The sequence below is a fragment of the Andrographis paniculata genome, unplaced genomic scaffold (genome assembly GCF_009805555.1).
Source record: "Andrographis paniculata isolate CXL003 unplaced genomic scaffold, ASM980555v1 Contig66END, whole genome shotgun sequence".
Lineage (NCBI taxonomy): Eukaryota > Viridiplantae > Streptophyta > Magnoliopsida > Lamiales > Acanthaceae > Andrographis > Andrographis paniculata.
Genome location: NW_026137602.1, coordinates 1,700,779 through 1,712,946, shown reverse-complemented (window position 1 = coordinate 1,712,946; position 12,168 = coordinate 1,700,779). Strand labels below are relative to the sequence as shown.

Below are 12,168 nucleotides of genomic sequence, written 5' to 3'. Positions count from 1 at the left end.
CTGTTAGAACGGAATTTTGTTTTTTATAGGAATTTTATGCATATTGCATAATCCATTATGCATTATATTTTATATTATATACTAAAATATACGTGTATTATGCACATCATTTCTCCTATACACGCATTATTATTATTAGTTAATTCAAGCACCATTGTTGATACTTCTAAATATATTCTTCCTCCTTCCCGCCTTCTAAAGTTTATTGTGTCACACTTATCTTATACTAATAAATATATATATATTTTTTATATTTTGATATAATAATTAATATTTAAAAATTAAATTCTTATTTTTGCTTTTTTTTTTTTTTTCATATTTTGATATAATAATTAATATTTAAAAATTAAACCCTTATTTTTGCTTTTTTTTTTGTCCATATTTTGATATAATAATTAATATTTAAAAATCAAATCCTTATTTTTGCTTTTTTTTTCTTTTTTTTTCATATTTTGATATAATAATTAATATTTAAAAATCAAACCTTTATTTTTGCATATATATATATTTTTTCATATTTTGATATAATAATTAATATTTAAAAATCAAATCCTTACAATCTCTTAGAGTCAAACGGATGTAGCATATTTGTGATATAAATATGTATTGATGTGATGTTTTGAATGTAAAATTAGATTTAAGTATAATAAAATAAATAAAAATTGGATGTTTGATCTGATATTTTTGAAAAATAAAAAGTTGAAATAATAAAATCAGGAGTAAAACTTAAAAGTGAAGTTGTAAATTTCGAAACAAACTTCATGTCCTCCTTTGTGACAAGAAAATTTCGAGCCATGCTGCTAAAAATCCTATACTCAAGAAATTACTCCATCAGTGAGTCAGTCGAGTTGGTTTGATCAAACTCGGTAACACAATTTTAAAACAAACTCCACTTATATAATAAGATAAGGAAATTTAATTAATTAATTTCTACGATAGAAACACAATCAATATCCAATAATAGTAAATAATATTTAATAGAATGTAATGTAGTTTAAAAAATAATAGGATGGCCACGCATGCATGCATATTATATATCTGAATAAGAACATCATAAGATGTTACTACTACTAGTAAGTTACCCGGCAAAACTGGTGTAGGATGACTACTACACTGCGCTCTTCTTGTTCCTGAAATCTTCCTTAAGCGATGCAAACTTTTTCTTGCACTGAATCACAGTTTTCCCCGGAACTGCTTCCGCGACGCGCTCCCATCTCTGGTTCGTGTCCTTCGGAAACGACTTGAGGGCTTGCAACAAAGCTTTCCCCTGCACATCCGACCACGCATCTTCCTCAGAACATGAAGACGAAGATGGTGTCGTTGAGGGGACACTAGCAGTAGCCGACCCCGACCCCTCCTCCTGCGAATCATTGTTGTTTCTATTGGCAGTGTTCCTGAAGCTCTCTTTCATTGTCGTAAACTTCTTCTTACACTGGGCAACAGTTTTCCCAGGCACTGCTTCGGCAACTCGCTCCCAGCGCTGGGCAGTTTCCTTAGGGAAGGTTTTTAGAGCCTGGACGAGAGCTTTTTCCTGTGCGCCTGACCAATCTTCATCTGTGCCTGTGCCTGTTCCGTCACTGTTTTCCTCCGAGCTTGCAGTGGTAGTCACCGAGCCTTGGACGTCGTCTCGGGTTGTAAGAGGAGAAGCTATTGCTTGTGCGGGCTTTCTTTTCTCGAGGAAGGAGTCGAAAGCTTTGGCAGAATCAGGCTTCTGCAGAAGAACTGATTTTGTAGCCTTTGTAATCTCTTCCACTGATCTGCCCGTCCCGATGTACTCGGAAATCACTTCCCACCTTCGGGAAGTTCCTCTAGGATATTTCTGCATGCCTTTCCTCAAAAGTTCGATTTCTTCTTTACTCCAAGGCTTTTCAGAATTGTTAGCAGCGGCAGTAGCAAGTCCGTTGATATGAACGAAACCGTTTTGCTTTGTGCTCTTCTCATCTTCCGCCTTTTCCTTTTCTTTTTCCTTTTCCTTTGCCTTTTGGTTTGATTCGAGCTTCTCTTTGAGGAGTTTAGCTCTCTCGAGATGATCTTCCTTTCGCTCCAACTGGTCGCACAAATTTTGAAGTTGCTCTCTATCAAGAGATGTGCACAGACTCTCCACATCATCATCGTTTAGATCGAGTAAACACTGAGACACAACAGAAGTCGACAGCTTTTTGAGGCGGCTCCGTTCCTTACGAGCAAGTTTTTTCTCTTTCTCCTTCAATTTCTTTTGAACCGAAGCAGCTTCAGCAGCCCTTTTACTCTCCTCCTCTTTTCGTTTCCTTTCTTCCTCGGCAATTCGAGCTGCTTCTTCTTGCTGCATTTTTTTCGCCAAAATTTTCGCTTCCTTGGCTCTCTTCTTCTCAGCTTTCGCTTCTTCTTTTCTCCTCTGAATCCTAGGATCTCGTTTATAGGCATTATCGACTAGAGTACGGATGCGTGCATATTCTTCCTTCCTTGCCTTCTCTGACAATTTGGCATTTTGCTTTTCCATCCATCTCCTGTGATCACGCCCTTCTGCTTGCTCAACGTCAAACTCATCCGCATGAGGAAACTCCCTCCAGCTTTTAAAGACATACCAAAAGTTATAGAACTTATCCACTTCTTCAATAGGAGTTTTGTCATCACCCAAAGATGGGATTGGCTGGGTCACAGACCATCGCCCATTCCTCATAAAAGCAGGCCCAAAAACCTTGAAGAAGTCCTGCGGCGCACAATCATGAGGGATTTCATCATCGAACTCATCCGTGGAATCATAGATTCTTCGCTTGGCAGGGTCAATCAGCACTTCATATGCTTCTTGAATTGCTTTGAAGTGATTCTCTATCTCATCCTTCTTTGCCTGCTTAGAAGCCTCTGTTTCCTCAGCAAGCAAAAGAGCAGCCTGCTTGTCGGGATGATGCCTCAACGCAGCCTCCCTGTAACTCTTTCTTATCTGATCCTCGGTTGCAAGATACCTCAAATGGCTCAACCCCAACAGTGCATAATGGTCTTGTTGCTTGGCTTCACTGCCAGATTTCTTCTTCGACTTACTGCTGTACGAATCCCATGACTCTACATAGACATGTTCCTTCTCACTAGCAGCATCCTTTCCATCATCATCATCTGTGTCGACCTCAACACAGTGACCTATCAACCTAAGTGCAGCAGCATGAAAAGAATGCCCCGCAGGCTCATGTCTTAGGGCCTTCACCGGAAGGCAATTTGAGGATACATAAATTGGTTCACCATCAACAATTTCCTCTGAATAGGTAATCATGGGTACGCTCTTCCGATAAGCTATAGTCATTGCTAACAAGCGTCCCAAAATCAAGATATTCTACCGGTTACTGCTCCAAATCAACAAAATAAACGCACATCAGAAATCAATTAACCACACATACTGTGAATATAAATTATACATATTTAAAAAAAAAACCCCAATAAAACAATCAGTGTTCAGCAACTACAAACAGAAACTTAACAGAACAATTTCGCATCCACTTATTCAGATAATGCACAAAAACAAACGTCACAGGATGAGGAAGATTAGGTACAAGCCAACTTACATGCAAAAAGTGAGAATCAGAAACCTAATAGCTCAGCATGAAACGATCGCGGTTCCGGTTCCGGAACTGGTCACTAGCGCCGTCGCCGAAGACGATGGATTTCGATTTGGAGCTAGGGTTTCTACGCTGCTGTGCAGAGGCAGAGCAAACCGAGAAGCAGCGCCTCTGGCAAGAACAAATTCTATTTATACTTAATTTTAATGGGCCATGTGGCACATTTTTATTGGGCTTAATTATTACTTTTCGGCCCAAAGCTAATTATTTTATAACTGCCTAAAAGTTTATTTGAGCAGACCCTATCATGAACACATCAAAATAAAAAGAAATTCCGCTTCGTCATTTGGAGTGGTTGTTTTAATTTTTTTTTTAAAATTTTAAATTTTTATTTATTTTTTATTTTTTTATAAAAAATATATACTCCGGTGTATGTGCTTTTTATAAAACATAAAATTCTTAAAAAATAATATATTACATATTTATTATTTTTATATTATTTACATAATTTTTTATATTAAAAAATATCACTTCAAATTCTTTTATTAAACAGACAAATCATGTTTTCCAACTAAAAGAAGTATCATTTTGGGTGTTTTTGTTTTGTGTTTTGGATGAATCGGTATTTTTTTTTATTTCAAATATAAAGAATATTGTAAGTAATATAAAAATGATAAGTTTGTAAAATATATTAATATTTTTGGGAAATATATTTTTGATTTTTCACAAAAAAAACATATGAAACTTACTTGAAATTTATTCAATTTTTTATTTTTATTTTCTCCCTTTTTAATAAATAAATATATTTATAAAATTTCAAAACTCGTCGATTATTTATAAAATCAATTTATTTTAATTATAAAATAAATATTTGTATATTTTATTTATTTGTATTATAATAAAATTTTATTCTATACAAGTTAATATTTATATTATATATTGTTATTAAAATAATTAAATACATATTTTAATTTGTTTTAATCATACATATATTACAACATAAAATCAACTATTAATTAAATAAATCACTTTAGGTATGTTTATTTTGTATTTTGATTTGAATTTTTTTTTTTTAAGTGAGGTATAGAAATTAGTGTAGATAATATAAAAATAATGAATGTCTGAATAAAAATATATTGAAAATTTTGAATAAGAATAATGAATGTGTGAATAAAAATATATTAAAAAAGTTTTGAATAAGAATAATGAATGTGTGAATAAAAGTAATATAAAAATAATAAATGTGTAAATAAAATAATATAGATAATATAAAAATAATAAACGTTTGAATAAAAATAACATAAATCAACTATTTATTTTTTGAGAAAATATGTTAAAAAGGTTTTGGTAAAGAAACAAACTATTTCAATCCAATTTTCAACTCAAAAAATTCAACCGGTAACCAAACACACAAATTTTCTTAAAAAAAAGACTCCAATGATATTTGTGGAACCAGGTGTGTTTGTCCGTGGATTTGATTTTTAAGTTTGAATTTTTTAATAATAAAAATTTGTATTTGAATAGTTGATATAAATAAATATTGATAATGGTATTTTAAATATAAAATTAATTTTTAATATAATATACAAAATAAAAGAGAGTCATTTGATTTGATATTTTATAAAAGAAAAAATAATGTCATGAATAGTAAAAAATTGTGAGAAATCTACAAAGAATAATAATTCGTGCACCAAATAAGTTTTTGCTGGTACAATTTCTGATGAATATTAATAGAAAAAACAATATATACATATATCCATGTAATATAAATAATTTATATACTTTATTCTTTTAAAAAAATCAAGTATTATTTTTTATATTATCAATATAATTTCTTATATCTCACACCAAAAATACCTCAAAACTAACATACTAAACAAATAAATTCATAAATAATTTATTGAATTATATAAAATTTTTGGTGAATAATTTTAGAAACTTAAGTTATATTTAGATATATTTTGAAGATTTGAGAACTTATAGAAATAATAAAAAATATTGAATAAAAGATAAATATTTATATAATATATTTTTTAAAATACATGTATTATCAGTAAATAGGGACAAAAAGTAACTTAAAAATATATGTAAATATATATATATTTTTAAAAATACTAATTTCATTCTAATTCAAAGTATTATTTTTTCTTTTTCATTTGTTCTATTTTAAAATAGTTCTTTCATATTTTAGAAAAGTAATCATATACTAATACTAAAATATCATTAACTTTTATTTAAATTACAATCATATCATTACATTTACAATTACTTTATGCATAAAAAAACAAAAATATCAAAAAAATTTATATACTTCTACTAGCTAATAAAATATTATTATTTCTTATTTTACTACAAAATTCCAAATGATCCGATTATAGATGAAAAGAGTATTAATTTATATCATAATAAAAAATTACAATATGAAACTCAACCCAAATTATATGATAAAAAATATTTTTTTAAAAAAAAAAAAATCCAACAGAAAGCCCAAATCAACAATCCAATAGGTGACAACCCAAATGATCAACCACAATCTAATATCTAAAGGCCCAAAAAATAGAGGAGCCCACACAACAAAGACCCACAAAAGACCAACCAACTAAGTCAACAATGGACTTTGTTTGTTTGGCAATTTTTTATTTTATTTTACTTCTTTTTTTTATAGGAATTATACATTTGGTACTATTTTCAATAAAAATATAATTCTTCTTTTAAATATCACATCAAAATATCATTTAAACAAACATTTAAATCATCATCTCAATTTAAAATCAAAACCAAACAAACTCTCAATATTTGATACATTTGATAAACAAATAAAAATTCATTTATAATATATACAAGCGATTTTTGGTCATGTACAAAATAAAATTAATAAATCTTGGTTTTAACATTAGTTTTGTTGGTGAACTCTCGTTTGTAGATAAATAAATTAATAATATGCATCGCTAAAAGTTTAAATTTTTAAGTGAGACAATCGTTTAAATCATTTAACATGATATCAGAGTTTTAAGAGTCACATCATCCTCCCGTTTGTTGTCATTCACGTGAAAGTTTATAATGTCATACTAGATTTTTTTTTTAAGAGAAAAAAGTTGACTAAATTTTGCATATAGTCAAAACGATCACATTTGAATACGATTACGCTGGATTCAAAACGGTTGTATTTAAACACTCTCTCCATAGTATACATGGGTGAGCATTCGGATTTTTGGTTTGCCAAATCCAAACCAATCTGAAAATCCAAAATTTTTGAAAAAATCAATTCGAACTGAATCGAAATAACCGAAATCTGAACAAAAAAATCCGAACTAAACCGAAAAATCCGAAATTCTAAATATATATATATATTTTTAATTTTTAAATTTCTTTTGTATTTTATTATTATTTTATAATATTAAATATATATAATATACAAATTAAATATATTAAAATATAATTAATAAATTTGAGTTTTTTATATTAAAATATAATATTTTATTAATAAAATATTAAATATGTATAATAAAAAAATATATTAAAATGTCATATTTCGGATTGTTTGGATTTTAAGTATACCGATCCGATCTGATTCGAAAATCCGAAATTTGTTAAAAATTCAATCCGATTCGATCTGGGAATCCGAAAAATCCGAACCAAATTTTAAATTTCGGTTTGATTCGGATTGAATTTTCGGATTTCAGATATTTTGCTCACCCCTAATCCTATATATTGTCATTTTTGTACATATGACATTTTATGTCATTTTTTTTCTTCATCCTATATATTATGTCTATATTGTCATTTTTATACGTCTGATATTTCATGTTATTTTTTTATTTGAAAAATAATTAGATACTTTAATTATATTTAAAATTTATAATTTTTTTTATTTTAATAAAATTATTTAGTTATATTAATTTTAATCTATAATTATTTTTATTAAATAATTATTATTTTTACTAATATATTTTTTCATTACTTACTAATTATATAATACCTAATAATTTGTGCCTAAGTTAAATAAGACAATTTAGTTAAAACAAAAAGAGTACTAATCTAACTAATATTTATTATGTTAAATTCAATAATATGTAATCCTTTATCTGAATTCTTTTTCTTTTATTATATTTTATGTGGGTTTATTAAGAAAATTTATATTATAATATAGATAAAAAGTAGTGCGATGTTTAAATGAAAAAAATAGAGTGGAATATATGCAATTTTTATCTTCTATTTAGATTATGTAAGTATCTTTTCGGGTCGATTTATTTTTCAATTTGGATTTGAATGACTTATTTAATTCAAAGGAATTTGGTATTCGGTTTGGCTTTACCGGTTTTTGGAGGGCTTTGATATCCGTGTTGACGATTTTGATTATCGACTTTGGATTGATGTTTCCTTTAGATGATCCGAGGGAATTTGATTTTTGAGGAGGTAAATTTGATGCTCCATAACGGCTTTAGTGGTGTGTCCCTTTGACTTGTGGATCGAAGAGGGCCAAATTAATGCTTTTGATGACGAACGCGACGAACATCTTGAAGCTTTGGGAGGGACTTTGGAGGCTCTTCCTTGGCTTTGATGGATTTCTTGATGGCTTTGGAATTTTGATCCGTCCTCTGGCTCGAGCATACGATGAAAAACGTTAACTCCATCGATTCGTCAACCAATATTAGATCGTTTGTCCAAATCGGTGACTTTTCGACGAAGGACAATGAATAACATTGCAGAGAGTCTCTTACCATTGTGCGAGTTTTCAAATGAACTTCGGTGTGTAATGAAATGGCCAAGACTCCTATTTATAGGGGATGGTGGCTTGGTTTCCTTTTCGGATGGTGCCACGTGGCGTGTCCGATTGATCAACATAAAGATTTTATAATCTTTTCTTTTTCATAGGATGTTGTTTTTCCAATCTTGAAGGATTTGATTGTGAGTCTTCCTATCTTCTCAAAATTTTTATATTATTTCATTTTTTGGAAGATATTAATTTATATACTTAATTTGTTGACAAGATTAATTTATTTTGTTGCCAAATTTATTATGGCTCTATTTATGGATGTAATATTTGTACAATATCTTCTATTTTGAGCAGATTTTTACATTAATAATTGATATTTATTATACAAAAATTAACGTATGTGCATAATTAAATATCACATATTTATTATGCCAGAATTTTATTCTATTCTAATATATATGATATTTAATTTAATTTAGACATTTAATTTTTAATGCCTACAAATATAAAATAAAATACAAGAAAATTTGAATAATATAGAACAAAATAAATATAATCCAAACAATATTTAAAACAATTTTTTCGAACAATTTAGCTTTAACAAGCATATCGTATTCCGTCAAATTATTTTTTTCTACTAGTGTTCAATAGAATTTCATTTTTGCAATACACTCGCTGCTTTTGATTTTTTCTTTCTTCAGTTGTGTCATACGAGCGAATTGTGATGCAACTTCTTTACTTTGAACTCGTAGCTCTTCAAAGTCATAAGAGGAAAGTGAATTCGAAAATTTCTTCGGTACCCGTTTGTCTTTATTTAAATTTAAAATTAAAACTAAATATAATTAAATAATAAATAATATAATTTTTCTCCACAAATTTTTAATAAAAAAATATTGAAAAATAATAATAAATAATATAATATAATAATATTGATTAATTAATTAATACAAAATAAAAATATAATTAGAAAAAAATATATATGCATATATATAAGATATGAGAATACGAATTAATTAAAAAAAATAAAATAAAAATATTTATTGTGAATATAAAATAAAATAAAGTATCTTCGGTGATCAAATAAAAGATAACGGGATGATAAAAAATAATGGACATATCCAGATTCGGTATCTCAATTGAAAATAATATTATAATTTACTATTATTAATTAATTAAATATTATTATTTTAAAGATTATATGACAAATTAGCGGGACGGAAGAAAGTATTACTAGTATTAAATTTTTATTGAAGCAGAAAATAAACAAAAAAAAAACAGATGACAATACACTAAAACAGTAGTTAGAGAGACGGTAGAGGTCATCTGCCTGCGCACCACATTTCCCTAAAAAAGAAACAAAAAACCCACTTTTCCTGTAATAAATGCTATCCTCTCTCAACAGCTAGCTAGCTGTCTCCGAACCGAACCCAACCCCAATTTACGGTATTTTTTATCCTAAAAATAAATTCTATCATCACACATATTATATATATATATATATAATATTTGCTAATGTTTCAAAATTATGATTTTATTCGAGTTTGATATAAAATTTATATAATATTAATATTATATTGATATGTCTTTAGAAGTGTATTAGTATTAAAAGTAGTGGTATTTGTGTAATAATAATAATAAAAAATAAAAATAATTTTACGGTGATATGAATATTTATAAAAATGAGACGGATAAATATAATAAATAAGACTGTTGTATTGAAAAAGAAGAAAGATCTATATATACACTTTAATGTGAAAATAGATAAGATGTGTTAATAGGCAAGAAGATCCGATCTGTTGTTTACAGACTAAACACTAGTAGTAGTACTATTGTATAAAATGCTCTGCTGTGGCCATCATCATCGTCCTCATCTCCATCTCTAGTTTTCTCTTGCCCAGCAAAAATGGCCATTCCCCAATTCCATTTCCCTACTTCCACAATCTTCATCTTCTTCTTCTTCTTCCTCGCCACTTCTCGCTCCTCAGACAGCAACCTCCCATTCCAACCCTTCGACGTCTCCTCTTCACTGCAACTCACCCGTCAAATCTTCCAACCTCACCTCGTCGAAACCCCTAACGCCGTTAATTATTCACTTGACGCCGCCTTCTCCGTCTCCGCCTCCTCTTTCTCGCTCCCTCTCCACTCTCGCTCCTCCCTCCCTCTCCCCAACCCCTACCGCAACAACTACACCGCCCTCACTCTCTCCCGCCTCGCCGCCGACAAGGCCCGCGCCGACGCCATCGTCGCCGGCCAGGAACTCCTCCAGTCGCCGGTCACCTCCGGCGTCCGCCAGGGCAGCGGCGAGTACTTCGCCAGAGTCGGATTAGGACAGCCGCCCAAGGAATTTTATATGGTGATCGACACCGGCAGCGACATCACGTGGCTCCAATGTCAGCCCTGCACCGCCTGCTACCACCAATCGGACCCCGTCTTTAACCCGTCGGAATCCTCCACCTACCGCCGCCTCACGTGCGGCTCCTCCACCTGCGCCGCGCTCCACGTGCGCGGCTGTGGAACGGACGGGACCTGTGTTTACGAGGTGGACTACGGCGACGGGTCCCGGACCTTGGGGGACCTCGCGACCGAAACGGTTTCGTTTGGCTCGACCGGGTCCGTGCCGAACGTCGCCGTCGGGTGCGGCCACGACAACGAGGGTTTATTCGCCGGCTCCGCCGGTCTTCTCGGAATGGGCGCCGGCGCGCTGTCGCTGCCGTCGCAGATCGGGGCGACGTCGTTTTCGTACTGTCTGGTGAAACGCGACTCCAGCGCCGCCTCGACGCTGGACTTCAACACAGCGCCGCCGTCGGACGCCGTCGTGGCGCCGCTGCTTACGAACTCTTACGCTGCCACCTACCGCTACGTCGCCATCACCGGAATCCACGTAGGCGGCCGTCCGGTTCAGATTCCGGAGTCTTTATTTGGTATCAGCGCCGACGGCCGGGGTGGGGTGATTGTGGACTCCGGCACGGCGGTGACTCGGCTCCGGTCGGAAGTCTACGCCGCCTTCCGGGACACGTTCAAGAGCATGAGCCGGAACCTGCCGCCGTCCGACGGGTTCTCGCTGTTCGACACGTGCTACGATCTGTCGTCGATGAGTACGGTGAGTGTCCCGACGGTAGGGCTGCAGTTCGCCGGCGGGAAGAGTCTGGCGCTGCCGCCGGAGAATTACTTGATTCCGGTGAGCAGCGATGGGAAGTTCTGCCTGGCGTTTGCGGCGACGGAGGGGTCACTGTCGATAATAGGTAATGTGCAGCAGCAGGGGACACGTGTCAGTTATAATCTGGCTAATAAATACGTTAGTTTCAGCCCGCATAAATGCTAGCCAGGCTGGACGAGGCGTATAGACAGTTGAGGAAATTCAATATCATAAATGTAATGTCGATTTACTTTTGCTTAATTCAAATATTCAGAAAAAAAGGAAAAAGAAAAAATAATAATAATAGGCGTGTTTATTTAGATAATTTTATTTTTTTTATTATTTTTTTAAATATCAAATCAAAATTTATTATTTCCTCAATCCAGGCTACAATATATATATATATATATATATTTTTTATTTTTTTTTTACATACACGAAAATTTAAGGAAAATATATTAAGTATATAATTAAAAATTTATTAATAAAAATAATTATTATATAATAAAAATAATTTTAAATTTAAATTAAAATAATTAATCAATCTAACTAAAATTAAAAAAATTATAAATTAAATAATTTAAAATAAGATTAAAATTTATAATTTTGTTTTCAATAAAAAAAAAATAACATAATAAGTGAGATATATAAAAATAGAAAAATAAATAGGTAAGTGAAACGAATGGAGTACTATTTCCGTGAAATTTGAAAAAACTAAAAAATGCAAAATAGATATTATGCTAGTATTTCCTTATACTAAAGATAATTTTATTTCTGTTGTTTTTTTT

General features: G+C 31.7%; 2 protein-coding genes across 2 annotated transcripts; one reads left to right on the top strand and one right to left on the bottom strand.

Moving 5' to 3' along the window:
• Positions 1-893: 893 nt before the first annotated feature.
• LOC127263065 (uncharacterized) lies at positions 894-3,685 on the bottom strand. Its single transcript, XM_051292001.1, has 2 exons — positions 3,534-3,685; positions 894-3,314 (listed from the first exon to the last, which is right to left on the bottom strand). The coding sequence occupies exon 2, from the start codon at positions 3,272-3,274 to the stop codon at positions 1,109-1,111; it is 2,166 nt and encodes a 721-aa protein (XP_051147958.1). The 5' UTR covers positions 3,275-3,314; positions 3,534-3,685; the 3' UTR covers positions 894-1,108.
• A 6,329-nt stretch (positions 3,686-10,014) lies between these two features.
• On the top strand, positions 10,015-11,705 carry LOC127263146 (protein ASPARTIC PROTEASE IN GUARD CELL 1-like). Its single transcript, XM_051292126.1, has one exon. It carries the CDS (start codon positions 10,148-10,150, stop codon positions 11,564-11,566), a length of 1,419 nt encoding a protein of 472 aa, XP_051148083.1. The 5' UTR covers positions 10,015-10,147; the 3' UTR covers positions 11,567-11,705.
• The last annotated feature ends 463 nt before the right edge of the window (positions 11,706-12,168 follow it).